At 37.1% G+C, this 26,295-nt stretch overlaps 1 protein-coding gene across 3 annotated transcripts in view; it reads left to right on the top strand.

The window, feature by feature from the left end:
- col11a1a (collagen, type XI, alpha 1a) overlaps nt 1-26,295 on the top strand; it is a 70,704-nt gene that overhangs the window by 17,606 nt on the left and 26,803 nt on the right. Inside the window, exons 6-39 of one of the 3 annotated variants that reach the window (XM_079406830.1) lie at nt 287-373; nt 1,568-1,672; nt 2,875-3,183; nt 3,933-3,995; nt 4,134-4,175; nt 4,324-4,386; nt 5,751-5,825; nt 7,277-7,360; nt 7,752-7,808; nt 9,129-9,182; nt 9,712-9,765; nt 9,891-9,944; nt 10,037-10,090; nt 11,154-11,207; nt 11,315-11,359; nt 11,521-11,574; nt 11,654-11,698; nt 12,319-12,372; nt 13,292-13,336; nt 14,348-14,401; nt 14,725-14,769; nt 15,187-15,240; nt 15,329-15,373; nt 16,145-16,198; nt 16,295-16,402; nt 16,570-16,623; nt 21,002-21,055; nt 24,244-24,288; nt 24,376-24,429; nt 24,511-24,555; nt 25,188-25,241; nt 25,324-25,377; nt 25,683-25,736; nt 25,836-25,943. In XM_079406830.1, coding sequence (XP_079262956.1) covers nt 287-373; nt 1,568-1,672; nt 2,875-3,183; nt 3,933-3,995; nt 4,134-4,175; nt 4,324-4,386; nt 5,751-5,825; nt 7,277-7,360; nt 7,752-7,808; nt 9,129-9,182; nt 9,712-9,765; nt 9,891-9,944; nt 10,037-10,090; nt 11,154-11,207; nt 11,315-11,359; nt 11,521-11,574; nt 11,654-11,698; nt 12,319-12,372; nt 13,292-13,336; nt 14,348-14,401; nt 14,725-14,769; nt 15,187-15,240; nt 15,329-15,373; nt 16,145-16,198; nt 16,295-16,402; nt 16,570-16,623; nt 21,002-21,055; nt 24,244-24,288; nt 24,376-24,429; nt 24,511-24,555; nt 25,188-25,241; nt 25,324-25,377; nt 25,683-25,736; nt 25,836-25,943 — 2,280 coding nt within the window. Of the gene's footprint in view, nt 1-286; nt 374-1,195; nt 1,355-1,567; nt 1,673-2,874; nt 3,184-3,932; nt 3,996-4,133; nt 4,176-4,323; nt 4,387-5,750; nt 5,826-7,276; nt 7,361-7,751; nt 7,809-9,128; nt 9,183-9,711; nt 9,766-9,890; nt 9,945-10,036; nt 10,091-11,153; nt 11,208-11,314; nt 11,360-11,520; nt 11,575-11,653; nt 11,699-12,318; nt 12,373-13,291; nt 13,337-14,347; nt 14,402-14,724; nt 14,770-15,186; nt 15,241-15,328; nt 15,374-16,144; nt 16,199-16,294; nt 16,403-16,569; nt 16,624-21,001; nt 21,056-24,243; nt 24,289-24,375; nt 24,430-24,510; nt 24,556-25,187; nt 25,242-25,323; nt 25,378-25,682; nt 25,737-25,835; nt 25,944-26,295 lie in introns of all 3 variants that reach the window. The other 2 variants (XM_079406831.1, XM_079406832.1) reach the window with 2 other exon arrangements.

Genomic DNA, 26,295 nt, shown 5'->3' with positions numbered 1-26,295 from the left:
AATTAATGTAGTATGTTCATACATGCTGAACTCACACAGTAGAGAGTAACACAAACATTTTAGGTGTTTAGATCATGCCGTTGCGCTCTAACATAGGATGCTTTAGTAAAAAATAATGATAATATGCTGTGTATGATAAACCTGTGTCTAATCATATGTACTGTATAAAACCAGCTATACAGTAAATCTAACCATCAAAGTATGTAATACACCCAAGGGTAGATTACATTCTACATGAAATGTGTATGCTTTGCTAACCTCTCTCTCATCCTCTCCCTGTGTGCAGTACACAACTGCTGTTGAATACGGTGATTTATATGATTATTATGAGGGAGCGACCCCCACAGAGACAGATGAATATTCTGAGCCGCAGGTAAATGTAGGAAATATGTGATGTGTTTGTTATGTCAATCATGGGGTGACCCCGCCCCCTTTCCTTGACCTGTATAAATTACATGGGCAAAAGCATGTGGTGTGTGCTTTGTCTGGGCCAGTAAAGTTCTTCTACACCGTTGTCCTGTGATGTTAGCACTTTGGTACGCCCTATACTACTGAAAATGTTTGTTTAAGGAGATTATATGGTTGTATACTAGATTTTAAGCACCTGTTAGCTTAAATAGCCAGGCCCATAAATTACTGTAGCAGTTCACATACTTTTGCCCATGTACTATATGTTGTCTGTCTGTGTTTGTAAACTCTGTACACTGGGGTTAATATAAAAAAGAGATATTATGTGAACTTAAGAATCAAATGATGGCCGTTTTTTTCGAATATGGGTTGCTTTGTTAATTTTTAGGATAACCGTTCTTTGAAGCGAGCCTGAAATCTGCTCAGTTATAGTATGACAACAACATACTTAACTGCTGAAACCTGCTTGATATCTACTTTTCCAATATACATGACAAAAAAGTTTGGGGTTGGAAAGATTTTTTAAATGTTTTTGAAACATTTTTATGCTTTTTATAACCTTTTTATGATTTTTTAATACAATGTAAAAGTTAAGTTGATCAATTTAATGCACCTTGCTGTATAAAAGTATTATTTTCTTAAAAAAAAAAAAACTGACCCCAAACTTTTGAAGGAAAGCGTAAGTTATCCTGAAGCCAAGCCATGTTTGAAAAAAATGTGAACCTATTTCTAACACAGATATATTGATGCGTTGTGTCTTTTTCCCTTCACCATAACCTTCTTCCAGAGAGTGAAACGTAGTGTCTCCATGAAAACGAAGAGGACGAGAAAGTCCCCTAAATCTTTTTCCAAACCCTATAAGTACCAGGAGCCAAAACAGGCTAAAAAGTTAGCACCTAAGAAGAAGAGATATGGATACCTGCCACCAGGAAAAGCCACTCTAGGGGTAATAGTAAAAGCGTAGCTCATGTCAGAACCCATCAAGATCTCTCTTTCGTTGAGGGAAATCTCTGATGATAGTCTGAGCGTGCCGTCCACCCCTTTATCTAGGTGCCGTCCTCATGGATCCAGCCTGTAACGCTTGTGGACTGCTTGAACTGTGTTAATTCCTCCTTTCTTATCTTCTTCCTCTTTTCTTCTCAATTTGAAACTGCTATAGCCTAACAATGTAGATGGGGAGTACTATACAGGCAGTGAACTTGACTACGGAACAGTAGATGCTTCCAAAACTCAGTCTCCTGTCGCAACCACTGGACCAAACCAGGTAATCATTTGATTATATTCTATGATGGTAGGGCGACTAAAAGGTGGGACAGAATGGGGGAAATCCAGGAGCACATATGATGAGGAAGTATTTGATGTGAAATGACAAAAACAAAACAATTCCTTGCAATTGTTCTGTGTTTTTCAACTCTGGGACTGTATCCGCAAGGGAACTGTTTTATCCATCAACATAAAGCTGATATTATAAACCACCAAGTTCTAAATTTAGCCAATCCACTTCCTGTGATGTTTTCCGGTTTGAAACTTTGGACGTCTTGAATATCAAGTAGATATTTCTCAGTGGATTGTCATGCAGCTGGTTTTCAGCTTTCTGTTGTGGATATCAATGATATATAAGGCTGCATTCAAGAGAAATCAGCAATTAAATCTAAATATAAAGCAGTGAATTTATCACACAGCTATAAGTAAAGGCTGGAGTTTTGGAATTGGTTGCTTAAATGTTGACTGGTTGCCCATTTTCTAGCCTTAACTATCATTGAGAAAATAACACGCCAAACAGTTCCCTCAGTAAGTGACCCAAAGATATGGACCTCTGATAAAGAAACAAAACATAATATCATCCATCCCCAGTGTAGTCTGGTTGAATAGTTCTGGCTCTAGTTATCAGAACTATATTGAACAAAACTGAACTCTTTGACAGCCATGCAGTTCTACAGTAAGTTTATGCTGGATATTACAGACACATAATAAGTAGTTGTGTTTTTTCTCAAATTAATTGCAGTTGGAAATATCTTAATGCCCTGTGCTAGATGTTCAGTATTGAAATAAAAACTGGTGTTCCTTGACTATTTTTTATGGTTATGTGCTAAACATACCGTAAATATTGGCTGTTGTAATCAAATGCAGACTCAGACTTTTACAATTTGATCTGTTCCTGCATTTGATCACATCATTAATGCATTAGTTTTTGTATTTGTAAACATTGTAGTGTCATTTCAGACTTATGCCATTTATTTCTGTCTTCTTTTTTCACCTATAAACATAATTTAACTTTACTGTTATGTTTATTGTGTAAAAAAGACAGGGATATCCCTGGATATCTTAATAAATATCTCTTATGCAAATCATTTTGCTCCTCCTTTGCATTAGATACAGTAGTATTTGCTTTAACTGCTTAACTAACATCCATCTTCCCTCCGTTGCTCGAACCTTTGCCCGGCTGCATTGCTTGGGTATAATAAGGCTGTGGAAGAGGAAGTTTTCGGTGACTATGTCACTGAGACGGCCCAGGCTGGTCTGGATCCGACCTCTGCCCCAGAAGCCGTGCTGCCCAGCGGCACCGCCGACCCCGTCGGAGTGGACGCGTATGACTTTAAGGAGTATGATCTTAAGGAATATGATGTGACTGGGCTTGACAAAAATCAATATGAGTATGGGGCGTATGATGAGTTTGGCAATGTGGCTCCAAACCCTACGTCCAATTACGAGGACAGTTTCGGGCCAGGGGTTGCCGCCGAAACCGACATTGCTGAAACAGAAGTGACGTCGGACGTAAGTATTGAGCCCCATATGAGGGTGTCGTCCAACACTCAGACTGTTGGATATGGGAATCTAGCATGCATTGTTGGCTTTGTAGTGCACTATTTTGCATGGGGTCCAACCATTTTTCTGTTTCGTGTGTTGGTTTATATTAATCTGCACTGCACTTCTTCCTCTTGTCCGTATCGATTTTGTCTCCCTCCCGTCTCTGTGTACGATAGATCACATCGATCATATAGATTCACAGATCCCTTACATGCACACTCTCATACCAACTGTAGTTTGAACTTCATGACTGTCAGCTCCTTATCTCCCATATCGCCCCGGGATGTGGCAATTACCCCATACCACAGACCCAGCTGTCTGTTCAGACACACCTTTCTCCACCTCCACCCCGTTAAGAAGCTCATACTTCCCCTCCGTCAAAAACTACATTACCTGTATCTTACAGCCCACATGAGCTAAGGTTTGATGGCATCAGATCTTGTCCATTACATTGCTGGTTACACACTTTCCATCTTGAATTATCTATCTATCTATCTATCTATCTATCTATCTATCTATCTATCTATCTATCTATCTATCTATCTATCTATCTATCTATCTATCTATCTATCTATCTATCTATCTGTCTGTCTGTCTGTCTGTCTGTCTGTCTGTCTGTCTGTCTGTCTGTCTGTCTGTCGTTCTTGCTACGTTATCTATAGTTCTCTCGGTCTGTCTATCATTTGTTGCGTCTAACCTCTGTTGTATGTTTGCAGTTTGGTGGTGGTGCTGCTCTGGGTCAGAAGGGAGAAAAAGGAGAACCTGCAGTGATTGAGCCGGTGAGTGAGAATTAAATTCTGGGCATTCATCACCTCGGGAACAATATTGAAATTAGTTTATAAATATCCATTTACTAATCTGATGCTGTAATCTTTTCTGGTCAGTTTGTTTTATTCTGGTTTTGTTGTGATTTGTAGGGAATGCTGGTTGAAGGACCTGCTGGACTACCTGGACCTGCTGTAAGTTACCTGCATTTTTGTTTGCATCAGTTGTAATATGCAATATTTTGTAATATGCAAGGTTTTTAAAGTCTAAAATATTTTGGTAATTGGTCATCATCACTGTGCTCCAGTCTCTCTGTTTATTAAATTTTCTTTTTGTCTTCAGGGTCTTCCAGGCCCTCCAGGTTTACAAGGCCCCCCTGGTTCAGCCGGAGATCCTGGTGACAGGGTAAAAATTAGTTCCAGTCTTTGACTCCAGTGCTATGTTTGCTTATGACAACCACAGGTATTTTCAGAGCATTTACAAGGTTTATTTAAGGTTCAGGACTTGATCTTTCTTTTGTCATATTTAGTTTTACAGAAATTTAATTTATCATTGACAAAAATCAACAGTGATTAAGTGGGAAAAGAGGCATTTCAAATTAAATCTGTGATGAACATAATGAGACACAGGCTAGGCTAGAGAAAAACATGTGCTAAGAAAGAAAAGCTTAAAAAAATAGTCTGGCTGTAATAAACCGCAAGACCGCATGAAAATGTGTCGGTAAACAAAACATAATGCTAGTTTATTCTGAACAGGGTCATGGCAGATTCCTGACCCTGAGGGCACATTTACAACTCTCTCTGACACATTTAGTTTTCAGATGTGAAACCCTGAGTTGCTTTATTTAGAAACACAGATTAAAGCAAGTTAACGTTCCCAGATGATGAATTGCAGTAATTCACGTTACTTCAGAACGAACAGTCATTGTTCAGTGGGTAAATTTCTCATTAAATGCAGCACGTTACCCTTAATCTATTTCTGTATGGAAAATACAGACATTGCTCACAAAAACATCTTCTTCCTTAACTGTTTGAGGATAATTATCATTACAAATTCCCAAACCAACTCCAAAGTCTGTCTGGAGTTCTGATGTTAGGTTGTGTTGTGGATATTGCACGTTTATGTAAATTCACACTTTAACAGAACAGCACTCACACGAGAATGATAATGATGAAACTAAATAAATAATTTGCATCAGAATAGCATTCAGTTGTAGACTAATACAGTTCACTTTACAAGTGAGAATAAAGAAAACACTATTTAGATATAAGACTGTTAAAGTACAAATTGCAATGGAATGCATATCAATAAAATCTGGGATCTTGAGTACTTCCTGTTAATGATTTTGTCAAACTAAGACCTGTACACTTCAGGATAGCATTTAATATTGTTTATTAGTGTTTTTTAACAGAACCTGCCAAGCTATAATTGTAGCAAAAAAATGAAACAGTGTGATAATTTGCTGCGATTGGACTTGGTGGAGACAACAGCGAACCATCTGGACAGGCATATGAAGTGTCCTAGATAAAAAATAATTGTAGTGATATTCCCCTGTGCTCATGAGCTAGAAAATGAAAACAATTAGTATCTTAAAAATGGACAACTTCACTAAAGGTTAACGGAAGTGAGAGGGTCTATCTCTGTTCGATCCCCCTCTGTTTCTCATTCCTGTCTTGGCATTCTCTTACCTGTGTGTCGTCAAGTCAAGAAGTGTCAAATTACTGATAAATCCCGTCTCTCTTTCTCTCCCACTCTTCCTGCTTCTTCAGGGTCCTCCCGGCCGTGCTGGTCTTTCCGGAGCGGATGGCTTGCCAGGCCCTCCTGGTACTATGCTGATGCTACCAGTAAGACACCTAAATCCGCCAAATATCTTTGCAGATCTGTCCAGCCTATTCTGCACATCAGTTTCATGCTTGTATTCAGCAATAATGCATACATGAAAACAACTATATCAAACTTGTTTAGAATACAGAATGATTGTGTAGTGACTTTAAAAGTATTAAAAACCAACTAAATACGTATGAAATGTTCCTTTTGGTGCTTTTGCATATATACATTGAAAATCATGCAAATAGATGATGATGTAAATTAAAAATTATGACTGCATTCTTCACTTGTTTAGAATTCATTATTGTGAAATAGTTTTGGAAAAACATCTAAATCCTAATTATATATTTGTAATGCTACATTTCATATTTGATTGAGTTTTTACATTATATTATAATATGTAATATTATATTACATTATAATATGAAGCATTACACATAAATGAAAATAATGACTGCATATACAGGTACTTCACTTCTTTAAAGCATTGTTTATTACTATTTTGCAAAAGTATTGAAAACCATGTCAATCTTAATGAAAGATTTCAAATGTAGCTTTTCATAGTTGACTAACTGAGTTTTTTAAATTTTGTATATTTTGTAATTTGTATATAATATAATGTGTTACCTAGGGATACATACCTGAAAATAATGACTGCATACTTCACTTCTTTAGAGCCTGATGTTAAGCATTTTTCAAAAGTACTGAAAATCCTAATTAAATATTCAGAATGTTGTTTTTTGTGTTTGATTCACAATATTTTGCTATAGAAGTATTATTCATAATGATGATAAATAAATGGTAATATCTTGTAATTTATCGTGTATATATATATTAGGAATAATTTAGCAGCTTTTGAAAGGATTGAAATCCTTATAAAATATTCATAATATTTATTTTTGTATTTTAGTAACTTAGTTTGTACACTATAATATAATATGAGTATGGAATGTTATAATAAGGATACATACAGTATATGAAAATAATGACTGCATACTTCACTTCTTTAGAACATGTCATTTAGTAAATTGCAAAAATATTTGCTTTTCATAGTTGATTAACTATTTACAGTATAGTATACTACAGTATTTAGTGTTTTATGTAATGAAACTATAAAATAGAAATAATGATTGTATGTTTCACTTCTTTACAGCATATTGTGTAGTAGTATTGTAAATCCTAATTACATATTCATAATATTAATTTTCAAATTTGATTTACTTTTAATTTGCAGTATAGGACAGTGCTGTATAAAGTGTTTTATGACTGCATACTCCACTTCTTTAGAGCATATTGTTGTTTAGTAGTTTTCAAATGTATTAAATATACTGACTAAATCCTAATTAAATATTCAGGATATTGCTTTTTGTGTTGGATTGACTCATTATTTATAGTGTAGGATACAGTAGTATGAAGTGTTTTTCTAAATTAAAATGTTAATAATGAATACTCTGTTCATGTTTGACAGTTCCGGTTTGGCGGTGATGGGGAAAAGGGTCCAGTGGTGTCAGCTCAGGAGGCCCAGGCTCAGGCCATTCTCTCTCAGGCCAGGGTGAGTATGAGAAGTGAAGGGCCAAATGGCCCTCGAGCTTCACCCAGCTGTTTGCTGAGGGGGAGGTGGGGGACTCTTGACTGTTTGTAGGGAAGAGGTGGGGTGGTAGGTCACAGGGTGGGGAGGGGATTTGCTCCGGCCTTGTTTGTGCTAAAACAAGAGTGAAACGGAGCAGCACAGTCTACTTTGACTCATGCGGAGAGACTAGTTAAAAATACTAGCAAGGTTCACGACCCGCAGGAGGGCGACCCGACAGGTGCTGCAGATTAGTGCTCAGATCTGTCCTTGACTAATGCTGGACAGATCTGGCTGAGGGGAGTAGATGTCTGCCAATTCTTGTATATGTTTGATGATATTTTGGTGATTTTGCTTCCTTGGTTTGTTTTCGCAGCTCGCCATGAGAGGTCCATCAGGTCCAATGGGTCTCACTGGAAGATCTGGCCCAGTGGTGAGTTTCAGTGACCCCATGACCTCTGCAAAAGTCCCACTCAATCAGCTTTTCAATCACAGTTTTACTGACTGAAAATCAGAGCAATGCAATTTCATGCAGTGATTCAAAGTTCATCGCTATGTATATGCAAAACACCATCACTGTCCTGTTATTTATATATGCAAAATGTTTTTTACATCCCAAATCATCCCAACAAATGTCCTCTATGAGAAGACACATATTGGGCTCCAAAATGTTTATATCACAATATCTTTTCATTGACTACGTTTTAATGGGTAGAAAGGCAAGGTCGCGGTTATCTTAGTTAACTGAGAAACAATTTCATTGCCTGAATTAAAATAAACCTTAACTGAAATAGAATAAAACATAAAAACTTACTTTTTCAGGTAGTTGCCAAGGCATTTTTATTTATATTAACTTGATGTACTAAAATAATGAGAAAAACAAATGAAAAGTAATGTAAACTTTTTGTAGAAAAAAAACAGCTAAATTACTAAAACTTTAAATAAACTTAAAATGAAAACGGAAAACATTAAAATAAAAATTAAACCAAAATATTATTAAGAACCATAATAGTATCTCACTAACCCTGGACCAGGTAACTAGATTAAGAACAGACCTGTTGAAACACGATGTGCCGGTGAACTCAGCGTGACCAAACTAATGACAAAATACCTAAAATAAGCATTTGAGAAGTGAAAACCACAGCCATGTCATGTCATACTTATCTTACGTGACTGACTGAGCATGAAAAGAGGGGTGGGAATTTAAGAGAGACTTTGAAATCATAATCTTTATTTAAGAAAAGAACGCAGCTGCTGTTTAATGGCTAGTTGGCAATCCTTAGATGTGTCATTTAAAAAGCAGACAAATGAGAATCTTTAAGTTTCCAAATGGTTTCTTATAGTAGGGTGTACTTCAAGGAATAAATGCAAAGCTCAACTCTCAAATTATCTTTGAAATCAGTTATAAAGAAAACTAGGACAGTCTGTCTGGAATAGCAGCAATTTCCAAATCAACAGTTTCATGTGGTGCGATGCAAAAGAAACAGCACAATTCCCTAAAGTAAAGTGCAATAACTACATCTTTAAACAAGTCCAACCCATTATGTCAACTACATTAACTTTTATTCAGGGCTTATTTTGATTCTCTGGGTGAGTAAAGATCAAGAATAGTATATGCTGTGAAATATTGCCACCTGCTGTTTCTTTGTATATAATGCAGGCATCTCAATCTTTTCTGTATGTTAAAAACATGTTGGTTTGGTCTAGTCTTGGTCTAATACATCTCTCTCTCTCTGGTGTCAACCACATGCAGGGTCTTCCAGGAGCTTCTGGGCTGAAGGGAGAGAGTGGAGACCCTGGTCCTCAGGTAAGACTAAGCATTTCTCACCACCAAAGGTCATCCTACCGAATTATCTACTTACTTAAAGTGCCCCTATTATGGGTTATGAAAGGTTCATATTTTGGTTTTGGGAGTCCCCAACAACAGGTTGACATGCATGCAAGGTCTAAAAACACTTGCATTTTCTTATAATATGCATTTATTTTTCCTTATATGCTCCACGACTCATTTTTCTAAACCCCTCCTTTGCGGGACGCTAATCTGCGGTGATTGGTCGATTTCATTTAAAGCAGTGTTTGTGAGCTTTTAACGCTCCAAAAGCGGCACCTAGTGGCAAAGAATGAATTTGCATTTTCATTCAGACCAATGCAAATATCAAGTATTCCCAGGTCCTGAGGTCAACATGAAACGGCTTGGGATTCGTTATAAAAACGACTCGTTTCAATGATTCACAGTCAACTCTCTTTTGAGAGATAATAACTTTATACACGGTGCACTTTCAGATTTAAATCCATAATAGGGGCACTTTAAATAATCATATATCCTTCCACCATAGGGTCCAAGGGGTATCCAAGGCCCACCAGGGCAAATGGGAAAATCTGGCAAGAGAGTAAGATATTTCTCGTTATTTTTCACATGCACAAAAGATTATTAAATATTGCTTTCACTTGAATGAGTCTTCAGTTAGCGAATGGACACATAATAGTCATATCTTCTCTGATCTTTCTGTGACAGGGTCGAGCTGGAGCCGATGGGGCCCGTGGAATGCCTGGAGAATCCGGATCTAAGGTACAAGAAATATTCTCAGCCACATATATGTGATATGCTATATAGTACATATAAATATATTGTTTGAATTTTTTACCTCATCTACTTCTCAGGGTGACAGAGGTTTTGATGGGCTTCCAGGTCTGCCTGGTGAGAAGGGACACAGGGTGAGTATGAACACATACAAATCAATTCAGTTGAGAAATGCAGTAAAATAAAAGTAAATGATCAGGGTTGTTTAGAGGAGGTTTTGACAAGTATAAGAAGAGATTCACAACAATTTTCCAGCTTATGCTAATTGATAAATTATCTGCTAGATGCAAGTCCTATAAGATTTTGGCAAAGGTAACTGTGTATATTAAAATAAAATAAAATAAAATAATAAAAAAGATGGACAATTAATATACAGTATATTGTTACATATTAAATAACTAAATGCAATATAAACTAAAAAAATGACAGACATTGCCACAAACAAGTTAATTTCTTCATATTTCATGCTCTCTACTCAGCTTTTGATTTTGCTAAATTGTAGGCTTAAATACTTTAATTCATAACAAGCTCAATTTTTATTTTACCTAATTCATGTAACCTTGTTTTTTGGTAATGTCTTATCTTCAGCATGATTTATCTTATTTCTGAACATCTCTGTTGTGCTGAAGCTCAGAACACTTTTGAATAACTTTCATTACAAATATTAATAACTTGACATTGAAGTATATTGCAGATTATTATCCCAGTGCTATTGATTATTTTTTTTATTTAACACAATTTAGATTTCTTTACAATGATTTTTAATGCCATGAGTTTTTTTGTGTAAAAATAAATAAATAATAACAAATAAAATATTAATAATAATTAATAAATAAATAAACAAATAATAGGTGTACATGTAATGTAATAGGCACCAAAAAATGTCAATGTTTAATTTTAACAACAACAAAACTCTTACCACCTTACTGTACATAGGAAACAAGGACATCAAACATTAGCTGACAGATTTGTTATAATATAGATATAGAATAAATAATTATGAGCTCTTCCGAGGTGAAATTAAGAGTCTTCTGCTCTGGAAACTTTACAGTAGGGTATTTCCAGTCTTTTCCCATGTCAACACAGGTAATAATTATAGGATCCAAGATGGCTCCCTAGATCACTTTCAAAATAAGGTGAAAAGATTATATATTCAGCTGGATGTAATGACGCTTCCTGTCGGTCTCTTTCTGACAGGGTGAGAACGGTCCTTCTGGTCCCTATGGACCTCCCGGAGAGGACGGACCAAGGGTAAGTGCTTTTCTGAATCACCTGTGAAAAAAAAGGGGGCATCTTATCATTTCATTGTTTCAGCTATTAGAATAACCATATTCTCTTCACTTCTTCCTACTTTACAGGGAGAAGATGGAGAAATTGGACCAAGAGGACTTGCTGGTGAGAGTGTAAGTGTGTTCTACCTTGTTTTTGTTTTTTTAAATGTTTTATTTCCAGTTTGCCACCAGGGGGCAGAGTCCCCTCAACAGCCTATCATGATTCCCATTCAAATTCAGAAGAGAATACTTGCTCTTTTTAATCAGAACCTTCACATTTCTTTTTATCTCAGGGGCCACGAGGTCTGCTCGGCCCTAGAGGCCCTCCTGGAGCTCCTGGACAACCTGTAAGTGATTTTTAATTTATAATCTTGTGGATATGATGCTGATTGCTCGCTTCTAATCTTTCACAATTGATTTCTGCAGGGCATTGCTGGTGTTGATGGTCCACAGGGTCCCAAAGGAAACATGGTAAGAGACATGGATCTCGTAAACATGGCATTATGACGATAGACTCAGATGCTGATAATACTTGTTGAGTGTTAGTTTTAGACTTGTTTCGGCCTTTATGTATCTCTACTAGGACTACTGTCAAGTTTAAATTTAATTTCTTACTGCCACAGTGACGAATAAATCTTGTGCAACAAAATAGGTTGGAATTTGGTATATCAGATCGAAACAGCTTCTGTTTTTGGAACCAAATTACGACTAACAAGAACAACAGTAAATTCATCTGTTTGTTTGAGTATAAATGCTAAATCATGACCCCTCTAAACTGATATGCCATGAGCATAAGCTAGTCTTGCTAATTTTTCAACTAAACATGTTGAACAGTAATAAACACTAAACTTTCTGTAAAATATGAGGACAGGCATTTTGAACAAGGTATACAGTAGCCTTGCTTTAACATTAATATTGTCGATATAATAAATATTACATTTTGTCAGTATTGTGCTCACTATATTTGCATCACATTCACATCAACAAGTAAAGCATGTATGTTAACCCACACAGAGATATATAGAACATTTCTGGTGATCTGACATGCTGAGGGTGCAAGCTGACATGTACCATCATTTTCTGTTGAACAGGGACCCCAGGGAGAGCCAGGCCCTCCTGGTCAACAGGGAATCCCAGGAGCACAGGTGAGAACAAACAAACACACTTTAGACACTGAACCTCAGAGGTTTTACTGTAAGATTTGAGTATTGTTTCTCTAATGTAAGATACAGTTTGGTTGACTTTGGATCAAGCAATCCCATGTCATCTAAATTGTAATTTTCTTTCTATACTGAGGGTTCCCTTGGAAATGTGACAGAATTTAATAAAATCAGATAATGTAAATTTTAAAAATGTATTTATTTATTGACTTACAGTAATGCTAATTTGTAAATTATCTATAGGTGCAATCCCTATTAGAATTTGGGAAGAAAGTATTGGTAATTGTGGTATATTGTATTAAAATAAAAAATAAAAAGTAATAAAAAAGGGAACAATAATTAATATATAGCTCCATAATAAATAATAAATCATGTATATTGAATATCTATTTATTATTAAATATTCAAATAAATATCTGAAATATTTTACTTTAAATCATTCATATGTAATTTCTCATCCCTACTATCATTTTTACTTCCGAACGACTCTGAAGCTCAGAGGGCATGGTGAAATTATTTGAAATATTTCTGTAAACCTCAGCTGGGCTCAGAGGAAGTGGGCAGCTGAAAGCGTCTCATTCATAACGCCCCACCTGCAGCGGTCGAATCAGAGCAGTGAGCTTAAATTTCCCTCCTGGTCAGCACATACACAAATACACTGAATCAGCCACTGTAAACACACACACAGTAAACACACGTGTGTATGCACACACACTCAAGCACTCTGTGCAAATACGAGTGACCCTGCCAACACACACACACACACAGGGACAATACAATAAGTCCATTATTGGGTGTAAGTCATCAGTTTGGGCTCCTCTCTACCACACACCTACCCCTCTATCTCCCCCCGCCCTGCTGCCATGGCAACAAAGCTTGACGTTGTCTGTTTTCTGTTGTACAGGGTCTTCTAGGTCCACAGGGCCCCATCGGACCGCCTGGAGAAAAAGTAAGTATTTTGTGGTTTTCATGCGTATAATTCTCAGGTGTCCTTTTGAACAGAAGGAGAACAAAAAGAACGATCATGAAACATATTGTGGTGATATAAAACTTTTGATAACATTTCTGGTTATTTATCATTACACAGGCCTCCATATATACACATATATAAAAATAAAAAAAAATTAAAAAAAATTATATATATATATATATATATATATATATATATATATATATATATATATATAAAATTTTTAATTTTTTTTATTAATTTTTTTTTAGGCCTGAGGGGAAAAAAAAAGATTTACCTAATTTGATGATGCTGAGTTCCAAAAATGTTTCAGTTTTAATTAAGAACGATTTGTATATACATACATATACATATAAATGTAACAAAAGCAGTAAAAATAATAAAATAAAAATAAATAAAGTTTTGGTTTCAATCTGCAAAGGAGTGATTAAATCTGGAGTAGGCATAAAACAATGTATTTTTTAAATAAATATATTTATTATTTAGGCATAAAACAATGTCTTCTCAGTCACACAAATGAAAATTGGTTGATAATTGAAAAGATAGTTGTAACCTGGCTCGGAGGTAGCTAGGAATCATATCTTTATGGCAGTTTTTTGAGTGATTAAGAACTTCTTCACCTTACAAATGGTTGTTGAAAGCAAAAATCCTATGAAATTCACATCATATTTGTTATGAGAAAAGAGAAATTAGTAAGAAACATATTGGATTTCATTCAGCGCATATGCTGCAGGGCAGTGTTATTAATCACTTGTATTTGTTTTTCTTGCTCTTTTGCTTTGGTTACATAAATAAATGCAAAATGAGCTTCGGGTGCAGGATAGATGTGACTTAGTCTCGAAACATCGGCGGAGCATGCATTTATTTCTGTTAGCATTTCATTTTTCATAGGTTCATGATTCAGTGCATGTTATTGCCTGTAGGGCATCTATGGTCTTAGATATTCTTCTTAATCTAATCGAAGTTCTTTTTCTCTGTCTCTTCATACAGGGTCCTCAGGGAAGGTCTGGTTTGCCTGGATTGCCCGGCGCAGATGGACCTCCTGTAAGTATCAGTGATACTAATATATCAAGTGATTCATGTCTGCTAAACAACTGATAGGTGATGATTGAAACATATTTCACAGCCCGTTGTCTATAACTCTGACAAAGGCCATAACCGATTCTCTATCTTCTTACATATTTTGCTTGCTGACATAATTGATACGATAGAAGCATCATAGCAAAGATGTATGTTGAATATGCAACTCAAGTGATTTAAAACACAATCTTTAGATATTTACAGCAAACTTTGACAACTATAGCTAATGTTACACACTAAAGAGACATATATGTCTGAGATATATATTATCTGTCTTTATTTTACAGGGACATCCTGGTAAAGAGGGTCCACCTGGAGAGAAAGGAGCTTTGGTAAGGAAACAATTTTAGGGAGCATTTATGCAGAATGTGTACTGGTTGATCGGTTTTCTATATGTATTATTATTATTTATGGATTAGTAATAAAAATGTATTTACTTATGTGATGATGCTAATGCCAGGCATCTAAAGAGCAGCAAATATTGCAAATCCAAATTGTTCTCGGAGGTAAATGTGTCTTGGAGAGTAATTAGTCTTGATCTTTTAGCTGTCTGGCCAACAAAACCTCAAAAAAGTGCCTAAGTAATATTTGTGCCTGACTTTGGTTTTCTTCTTTCAGATTTAGAAAACATTGTTTGAAAGTATCTGATCAGTATGTTTAGCTATAAACCTCTTGCAAGGTTACCTCAGCCACAGATATTGGTTCTTCGCCGCACACATTTCATAATTTTTCAATGTTGTCACTTTCAGGGCCAGTCCGGTCCCCAGGGCCCCATCGGCTATCCTGGCCCTCGCGGTGTGAAGGTAAAGCATTTTTTGTGTTTGATAGAGATTTATTGGTGTTTCGTTGAGCTTGTGATCTTTGCTTGATCACATGCTCTCTGTCTTACAGGGTGCTGATGGTGTTCGTGGACTGAAGGGAGGCAAAGGAGAGAAGGTAAAACATTTTTTTGAATGACGCTGCTAGACGTTGATGCTTGCACTAAGAATCATTGCAGTGGCACTTACTGGTCACTAAATCTGCATAAAAAGAGTCCAACAGCCACTACACGTTCTCTCCTCTTAAACATCATATCATAAGTGTTGCTTAATCATGCAGAGAGAGTGTCATAACACGTATTCAAGACAAATTCAAACGTATTCAAAATCACTCCATCACTATTAAGTGCGTCCAGAGCCACACAAACCTCTTCTTTCCCCTTCTCAAAAACCATCAACGCATTTTGAAACGAATGCTAATCAGATTGCAGTCGGCTGTAATTTAGCAATGTAGAAAAAAAATGTTTGAGAATGACACTCAACTGATGGTGGGATTGATACTGTAGTGCCATCATAACAAGACTGAGTGTGTAGCCGTGTCCATATCCAATTAAATAGGGCATTAGTTGAGTTGACAATGCTGTCAGGTGGTCACAAAGTTGCTAAATGCATCATGCACATGTAAGCGAGAGATTCCGACTGATGTTTAGGGACAGAGAATGAGAATTCAATCTTAAATCAACATTATGAATCATAACAGTTAGCATACGTTTAGCTGTTAGATCACTTTTAGCCGTTTGCACACTTTTAACCAGTTGCAGTACTGCATTAATGTCAGCAGATGGAGATCTAGTACAATGCTAAAGAATTAATGGTGCTGTATTTATGTGCAGAAGCTATAGCTTCATCACTCTATATGTTTTCCCTAATGTCTCATCCTACTTTTCAGGGTGAGGATGGTTTCCCAGGCTTCAAGGGAGACATGGGTCTCAAAGGCGACAGGGTAAATAAACTGCATCCAGCCTTGCTGGTTTTCAGCCCATGCTAATTTAACCCATGAAGGGCTGCACTGATTGGCTGGTTTTCTGTGCATGTTTAGGGTGAGCTTGGATTGGCTGGACCCAGAGGTGAGGATGGACCAGAGGGCCCGAAGGGTCGTGCAGGACCCAACGGTGAATCTGGACCACTGGGACCTGCTGGAGAAAAGGTACGCTGCTTGTTAATTACGGATTACCATTGTTAGTTGATTACCGAGGCATGGGGCATCAGGAATTGATGCGTTTGAGTTTGTGTTTGGAATATTAATATCAAATGAGATGTTTGTTTGTCCAGAGATGTTCTTGCACTAATGATCCTTGGCTTGTTTTCCATCAGGGCAAACTTGGTGTTCCAGGATTGCCCGGCTATCCAGGACGTCAAGGGCCAAAGGTATGCTCTTAAATTGAACATAACACCTGTACCTGCATCACGATTGTTTCACTTATGAGCTAAACAACAACTTGGCTCATTAGCATGAACTAATGCCCTCCTGAGAATGCATTATGCATGCTGCACCGAGTGAGGCTTTTTTAAAATGAGCAGCTCATGCCAGGATTGTTCCCTGTGCTGTTGGGGATGCTGGTCACGCAGGCAGCGAGGAGAAGTCGGAGCACAGATGCCTGTGTCAGACCTCAGCGCCTTTCATCAACAACAGCATCAGCTGTAGCAGCAGTACCCAATCTGGCCCAAGCCAGCTCCAAACTAGACCTTAAGTGGCCTTGGAGGTTTGGAGATCTTCAATGACAAACATTGGCATCATTACAGGCACCTAGTTCGTACAATTAGGAAGACTCAGAATTTTCCGTTCAGAATTTGATATGTTGTTTGGTCACTGTATATGGAGTGAGCTTTACAGTCATTTGTGGCCACTGTTGTCAACTATCGCAAGATAAATAAGCAACCGCAGCTTCAAAAACAAGTCCAAAACAAGCCCAATATTTTTTGATGATTTATTATCATCAATATTATTTATTATCAATTATTTATTACCAATTAATGAGCCTACAACATATTAAACTGAAACGTATATTTTTATCTCTTTTATCTGAAAAGCAAAAACAGAAGCTATTTTACAAAAATTTGCAAACTGCAACAAACGTGGGAACAAAACTCATCTCCAATCACCTGTGAGCAGAATAGGATTGGAGAGATTGAAAAGGAGAGCTTCAAAGGGGAGCTGTAACATAGACACATATTTATAGCCTTAAATATATAGGGGTCATTCTATGGAAATGTCAATTTTTCTGTCCCCAGCCTTTACAGAAATATTACACTTGAAAAACACTAGGTTACAATTTTTTTATATGAAACTTAAAATAATTTAAAATGAAACAGTGTTATTTGAACAATTACACCTTCTTGAGCCATCAATGTGGCAATATTTGTTTTTAAATAATTATAAAGAATTCCAAGCACCACAAAACTGCTCCATCTTGCCATACCAGGCTATTTGAACCAAATGTATTTACTCTTAGTATTAGGATATAACTACTTGTTTTTTATTACAGCCCGTGATAATTAATACATTACAAAAACATTGTAAAAATTAGGCTAAAAGAAAGTCATCCCACTCCTCTACGTCTACTTCTATCAATGCTTGGATTACATCTGTAACGTGGTGAACGAGACGTGAGACGTGTGGATCCATTTGCAAGCTTTTATTAATAAACATAGAAAAATAACAGGCAGGGTCAAAACACCAGCAAACGGGTATGGCACGGGCAAGACACAAGAGTAATCCAAAGGCATGCGTGGGTCCTCGATTGGCGAATAATATCCAGAGGGTTTAAGAAGAGGGGTAGTCTGATAACCTTAGCAATAATCCAAACGAGGTATACACAGAGTCCGAAATGGTGAGACAAGGGTAAATCCACGATACAAGGGTGGGAAACAGGAAACGAGATTATAAACAAAACAAACTAAACTTAGACTTCGAAAACACAGTAACTTAGTAAGGCAGCTAATACTAGGAGAGTGTTATACGGTAGAACCAGACTCAGAGCTAAACATGAACACAGACGGCTCGGTAAGGCAGCTAGCACTAGGAGAGTGTTATACGCAGAACAATACTCGGCAAAGATAGAGAGGAAGTTCAAGGCTTATAAAGCATGTGTAATCAGTGCAATCAACTGTGTGATCAGAGCAATGTGAGATTGGTGACAGCTGTGTGTCGTCAGTGCAATGGATGATGGGAATTGTAGTTCGTGGGTGAAGTGCAACAGTAGCATGGTGCAAAAGTCAATGTGATGGAGGAGTGACCTCTGGTGGTGAGTAAACGGAAGTCCACAGACCAGAACAGCATCACGCGCCTTCTTTTTGAATGTGATTTTTCTCCAATGAGGGGGTGGAACATTTGGCAAATTACGCTACAGCACCTATATTATTACACTGGTTGGCTATTAACTGCAAGCAGACGGAGTGTCAATCAATGCACTGGAGAATACAGCGAACATAAATAAAGAAACAAAGTTGCTTGTCAGATTTCCCTAAGAAGCAACCATATTTTTTTAAAAATAAGCCCAAAAAACTGCAACCCGCAACCAGGGATTTTTTCACGCAACTTTACAAAAAGCCCACAGTCGTGTATAATACGCAGACTTGGTAACTGTGTTTGTGACCCTGGACCACAAAACCAGTCTTAAGTCGCGGGGGTATATTTGTAGCAATAACCAAAAATAGATTGTATGGGTCAAAATTTTAAAAAAAATATTTTATGCCAAAAATCATTAGGATATTAAGTAAAGATCATGTTCCATGAAGATATTTAGTGAATTTCCTACTGTAAAGATATCAAAACTTAATTTTTGATTAGTAGTATGCATAGCTAAGAACTTAATTTAGATAACTTTAAAGGCAATTTCTCAGTATTTTGATTTTTTTGCACCCTCAGATTACAGATTTTCAAATAGTTGTATCTCGGCCAAATATTGTCCTATCCTAACAAACCATACATCAATGGAAAGATGATACATAAATCTCAATTTTGAAAAAATTGACACTTATGACTGGTTTTGTGGTCCAGGGTTACATTTATCATTTATAATCAGTATTTTATTTTGTGTATAAGATATTACTACTTGTTTACTTGAAAAATATATATATATTCTTACACTACAAGAAGTTTGTTGCTGTGAACGCACTGTTTCTACTACATCCATAATTGTGTACTTTCAGAATATGAATTGTTTAATTAAGTTAAATTTTAAACTTAATTTCCAACTACTGAAAACTCCATCATCAAAAAATACATTAGACAATGCCAAATTCGGAAAATATTAACATTTATGTATTATTAACATGAATTTATTTAGATTATTTTATACATGGTACATGAAGTTAAACTTAAAATCAAATTTTTAACCACTGATGAAAGCTATTTTGGTAATGTCATTAAAAAGATATTATTAAGCCAACAGTGTCAAATCCTGTAAATGTATTTATTATTTATTAACATGATTTTATTTAATTTGATGTCATTTAGTTTTACATTTTTCCCATTATTTTTCCTCTTAACTTTTGCAGACCACTCCTTTTAACATGCTATTATGTAAGAATACATATTGGAGGTGTTAGGTTGACAAAACCTGTTTGTTTGCATGTCCCGATGGACTTGACACAAGCTTAACCAAAGGTGTTTTTGTTTGTCAAACCAATGACAGACAGAGGGAGTGTTCAGGGAAATCTCTTTCACAATTTTTGCAGCAGCCGATAGTGGAGTAGAAATGTAATATTTCACGTTTAAAGCTTATCATGAATTTGTTTGAATAAGATGGAATAAAGCCCAGTCCTAGTGGAGGTGCTGACTCTGTTGGTAGATTTACAGTCTCGTAAATCCGCTCCTATTTAGGAGCATTAACGAGTGACAGACAAGTGATGTGATTACAAGCCCTTTGACATGCCATCATCTCTGGAATGGATTCAAACAGCCTGCCAACTCTTAAGTTATCATGAAGTGCACTTTTGAAGACCAGCCATCACTGTCTGAGTGGTTACTGGCGTCAGAGTTGTGGCATTTTTTTATGTGTCATTGCTTATTCGTCAATGTCTCACCTTTACAGTTTCATAATATCCTTTGTGGTAAATCAAACCTGATTCTCCAAGAGGCCTGGCCTTAAAATGAATGTGTAAAATAATGTATTGATTTTCTTTCTTGAATGCTTATTCCGCTGCCAGGATTGAGGAACGTGGGTAGGCTATTTTTAATTTACTGCATTGAAAATGAGAGAAAGAAACAGACAAGAAGTGCGAATGAGAGCGATTAAGACTCATCAGTAGTGACTCTTAATCTTAACTCTGTTTGGTTGTTTATCTGACTGAGTGTCCATTTGTTTTCGTCCAGTGTCTGTTGTTTCAGTTGATTATATCGTCCACTGTCCTCGGTGGACCCCGTTGTATTTCCACACTGACAAGCGATCCCTTCCTGAAGCTCTCCTGCGCTTAGTCTTGTGCAAACAAAACAAGGAAACTGATAATCGAGATCGGCCTTGTTTATCTTGGGATATATCATACGCATTCAAAGTCTATCTTTCAACCGCTGAATTATTCTGAGAAAAAAGCTTGCCAACAATGGGGACAAAGCAGTCTCACAGCTATTTAAAAACACTACAGTGGAAGTAGCAAAGCCAAGGATGCTAATGCTAACAGATTGTAATGGCATTTAACTGTCGGAATCAGTAGGAGAGTCGGGACTGTTGGAGTTCATCCCTCGTTAATATGCAGGTCCTGCCGCCTTCTCTTCCTCCCTTAAGTCTTTTTCTTTGATTTGCAGGGTTCGACTGGTTTCCCCGGATTCCCAGGAGCCAACGGAGAGAAAGGAGGCAGGGTGAGATGGATTCTTCCAACCTGCTTTGTGTGAAGTGCACACTGCATTATAACAAACATATGAAAAAGGCTGATTGATTCCGTTTATGAAAGGATTTGTATGATGACTTTGTACAAAACACGGACACGAATCAATATGTGACTACAAAAGATAAAGGAACAATTGCATTCATGGTGATTCAACGACAACCATGCATCTGGAAAACTATTTACTTGCAGAAAGTGGGCAAAAGTGTGTGAATACATTGGGTCAAAGGCCATCTGAATGTACTTACCTTTACATAGACACTCACCTCACAGTTACCTTCACATGTATATCGTTAATTATTTACATTTACACTTATTTACTAATTTACATTTGCTTTTGCATTTACATTTACACTTAGACAAAATTTACCTTTACATTTAAGGCTGTTTTACATGGTATCAAAGACTGTAGAAATACAAAAGGTGCGTCACAACTTGCGTACTTGTGCACTATTCTATGACGTTTTGTAGTATAAATAGTGCGAGTAGTGCATTCACACTGAAAACTCCGAAAAGAAAAAGTGCACTTTAAATACCCAGATGATGCACTTAAATAACCAAAAAAATTAAGTGTGGAATGTTGAACACTTCATGCACTCAACTGTCGCAGCTTTAAGTATGTCACGAAGGGGGAGGGGCTATCAGACTCCGATTATTAATGACAAAATAACCTTATAGAATTCATATACTACATGGTTGAGTACATAGTGCATAAGTACAAAGTGTATAAGTGCATAGTGTATAGTGCGTCATTTGGGATGCAGTAAAAGACGGTTCACTCCTAGGCTGTATCCGAAATCGCTCCCTGTACCCTCAAATAGTGCACTATTTTAGGGGACATCCATTTTAAGTGGTGTTCGAAACCATAGTGGACGTTCTTGAGTGCACTCATTCAATCCCACAATGCACCGCAAAAACGAGTGTACAAGCGCTGTACATTTTAGAAGCGCTCGTCCACGGCGTAATACAGCGTAATACAACACAGGTGCAAATTAATTGTAAATTGACTATTAGGGTTTACATAATTTCCGTGACAGAGTTCAAGATATATCCTTCAATCTTACTACTGGAGCTGCCCATTTCAAATTATTATTAAACAGCAAGCAAACTATGCAAAAGTGGCAGTCTTTTCCTCAGTGTCCGAATTCACTCACTCGTTTTCATTCACTCCTTCAAGTGAACTGTATGAGGGGACTAATGTAGGGAATAGTGAATGAGGGTATAGGGGGCGATTTCGGATACAGCCCTATACTTATGAATGGAAGAAACTGCAACACGCAATATGGCAGAATAGTCCCGCCTTCTAAATGAAAGAACCAATCGCTGATCTGTAAAGTTATTGCATCACTGCAGCGGTCATTAGAAGCTTCGGTTCCCATAGAAACCTGAGGCTAGAGCAGCCGATGCGCATGCGCAGTCATAAGCTCGATATAACTGCGCATGTGTATTGGTTGGTCTTGCCTTAAAAACTAAGCTTTTTATTTGAGCATAAGTAACAACATTCATGGGGCAGTTCATTTCAGAATTTGTTGCTGATTTGAAATATGTAATTTAATTGCGAGTTCAGCGTGCAGTTTTTGAGATTTCAGGATTCACCCATTCATTTAGATAGGACTTGGTCTTGTTTTTGCTGCCTGGAGGCGTTGCAAATATGGCCGCTGAGTGAACAGACTTTCCTTGAAAGGTGCTTTGATAGTATGCAGTAGAATTGAGGTAGTGCCATTAAAATATGACCCACCTGTTAAATTGAATCCTGATTGAAATTATTCAGTGACTCATTAGAAATATTACAAAATCACTTTGTTATATTTAATAGTGTATTACCAAAGAAGATTGAATTAAAAAAAAATTATTTTGTTAGCTTTCCTTTTCTAGCTACCATTCAGTGTACTAGCTTAGCAAGTTGATTAGCCTACTAGCTTAGCTTATCACATAAGCTAATTCTGTTTTTAAATTACATTTTATTTAGCTTACTCTTATTAGCTATTAATTGCATCACCAAAATTACCTAATTTAAAGAGTTAGCAGATGTTTTCTCTTGTTAGTATTAAGCTACATGAGTAGCTTAATACTAACAAGCGATAAGTGAGCCTGGACTTTACTGAGTAAAAATCTCACTTAGATTCACATTTTAGATGCATTTTATCAAAGAAATGGAGATACTGTATGTTTGTGACTATTTCATTGACAGAATGCTAAAGATAAATTATGTAAAGTCTACAATTATGAAAATTAACCATGGTTTTACTACAAATAAAACCAAAAAAACATAGTTACTATAGTTAAATCATGGTGACCGCAAATGAATTGTGGTTTTGCTACACTAACCATAGTTTAACCATGGTATTTGTAGTAAATAAATATGTGGTTATACAAATGTTAATCAATACGACAAAAAACATGGTTAAAACCATGGTTAATATTTGAAAGGGTAAAGCACCAATAAGAGTGATGTACAGTACCTGTACCAATACAAATAGCCTACCAAGCTGCCTTGCTAGATACAAGTTAAGTGATTTTTTAACTAGTATATTTTTCTAACTAGTAGAAATTCAGTAATTCCTCACAACAGTTGGAAATTACAACACATTTTGACTGAAATCCATAATAATCATGGAGCAAAAAGCGCTATGGCTCTGCATACTGTACATCACACTCCTCAAACCCCTATGTTGCATGGAACCAGTAAATTGTACTGATCATTAAGGAAAACTAATCGAGCATTTCCCTTGAGAGACCCTCACCGAATAATTCAATGGCAATCGCTCTCACTTGCAAACAAATCTTGAGTTGTTGGGAAACCTATTAGCAAAAGCAACTGTGCCCTAAACGTTTATGATTATTCATAACTAAATGTCAGGTTAGCTGCTATTTTTCCAAGTGTTTAGATCCTGCCCATGAGTAGAGAGCAAAATGACAGTGTACTGTATGTGTGTATGTCTGTGTGCTTCTAATACACCTACACCTCATCTGAAACAAATATTGCCGTGGCTCCCAGAAATCCTAGGGGAAGGTATCCAATGCTTGTTTCCCCCCATACACACTGCCATCTCATCTTGGCAAAAAGAACGGCAGCAACTGCAGTGATTGGATTTGCTTTGTGTAGCTATTGAATTCTCCCTCAATTTTTACCACACTCATTTCTCTTCTTTCTTTTCAAAGGGAGTTGCAGGGAAACCCGGTCCAAGAGGTCAAAGAGGTCCGACGGTATGCACTTCCCCCTTCCATTTTTACTTAATTTTTCTTTATTGAATTATGCAAGTCACCAAGCTCTATATATGCTGATATTTTTAGGGTCCTCGTGGTGCACGTGGTGCCAGAGGCCCAACAGGAAAGCCAGGCCCTAAGGTACTACTTCCCTCAGACTTTGTTTTTGTCAATCACTTACGTTGCACAGTCCTTATGATTTCCTCTCTCATTATCCAACAGGGCACAGCGGGCAACGACGGTCCACCTGGCCCACCCGGCGAGAGAGTAAGTGTCACCCAGAATGCATTGCAGTAAACATTTTTATCCCATCATACCATCTACAGTGAGGTGGTGTAAGGCTTGAAGCGTTCAGAGAGGATGCTTTTGCAGGAAGCGCAGTGAGGATTAGCTCAGCATGTGGGTGTACTCCAGATAAGAGGACGTCTGGAAGCTGTTATAGATTTATGAAGAGCTCTTGAGCATTAGACCACTGGAAGGCTGTTGTCTAAGGCTCACATAACTCGAAATCTGATGCTGCGCTGTTTATTTCTGCTGTGAAATCCTGTTCTCGTTTCTTCCTCTAGTTTTTAGTATTTTCCTGTTTATTTATTCTGTTTCTCAGTTGGAATCTGAAGTGTTTCTTTTAAGCATTTCGAAAGCCTGTTGACTTTACCTGCATTGCGCTTAGTTTCAGCTTGTAATCTTTTATTAAAATTTTGTTATGGTGAGTATTTATAAATTCTGCTTCCTTCCTTCCTTGGACTTTTACTGAGATTATAAGACAAAAGATCAGGTCACTTCTTCTAGTTCACATTTCAGATCCTGATATTGCCGTTAAACAAAATGCAGTGCATTGTTACCTTATTTTGAAGTAAAACAGCAGATTTTTCACAAAAAAATTTTCCTGTCTTTTCCAGGGACCTCAAGGGCCCCAGGGTCCCGTTGGTTTCTCAGGACCAAAGGGCCCCCCTGTAAGTACCTGTTTGTCTATACTGTTTTTGATGCTGACAAATGTGACATTTACAATATTTTTCATCTTGTTCTGGGTTTTAGGGACCACCTGGAAAGGATGGGCTGCCCGGTCACCCTGGTCAGCGGGGAGAGACTGTAAGTGTTTCCGATCACTCACACTTATAGATCACCCAAAATAGCCTAAGCGATAACCTATAGCAGACGTCACTGACCAGTTACTCCAGCATGAGTTATGGAGGTTCTGTCTGATCCAGGCAGAGGCTTTATTAATGACATGACCCAGTAGATGCTTGTTTATCACATTTAAGAGAAATAAACTTAGTGTGAATTACTGCAGCTACATATTGCCTGTGAAATTGTGTCATATAAAATACAGTTGGACTTGATGGTCCAACAATAGATGGTTGCCTTTCAGGCAGTAAGTGATTTTTTTCCCCTAGGGTTTCCAAGGCAAAACAGGCCCACCAGGACCTGGAGGTGTTGTTGGACCACAGGTAGGTGTATATGTTTTTGCATATATATTATTTGAGACAAGCACAAGGATTTGCCTATTAATCTCACAAATAACAAATATGTCTGTAATGGCTTGAAAGGGTCCAACAGGAGAAACCGGCCCTATTGGTGAGAGAGGACATCCTGGACCCCCTGGTCCCCCCGGAGAGCAAGGTCTTCCAGGTGCTGGTGGAAAAGAAGGTGCAAAGGTAAATGACGTTCATGTTTACATGACTTTCAGCCAAATAGAATATATGGAGGTCAAGTACAAATAGACAATTATTTATTGTCTTGTTATTGATAGTTAAGCTAAATTTCAAACCTTTTTTATTGGAAAACCATATAATGTAACAATAAAAACAAAAAGTGCCCAGCAGGCAAGGTCAAACTGAACAAAAAAATGATTGATTATGACCTCCAGTTATTATTTCTTTAAGAAAAAAGAGCCAGTGGAGATCGTTCTGTCCAAGTGTATCCAACTTTTCCAGAGCTATAACATTCATACTGTGGAGAATTGCTGAATTCCCTTTGTAAATAGAGTCTAAATTGTTAGTAGACGTG

The sequence above is a fragment of the Barbus barbus genome (assembly GCF_936440315.1).
Source record: "Barbus barbus genome assembly, chromosome: 44".
NCBI classification, from domain to species: domain Eukaryota; kingdom Metazoa; phylum Chordata; class Actinopteri; order Cypriniformes; family Cyprinidae; genus Barbus; species Barbus barbus.
This window is presented reverse-complemented; position numbering and strand designations above follow the sequence as displayed.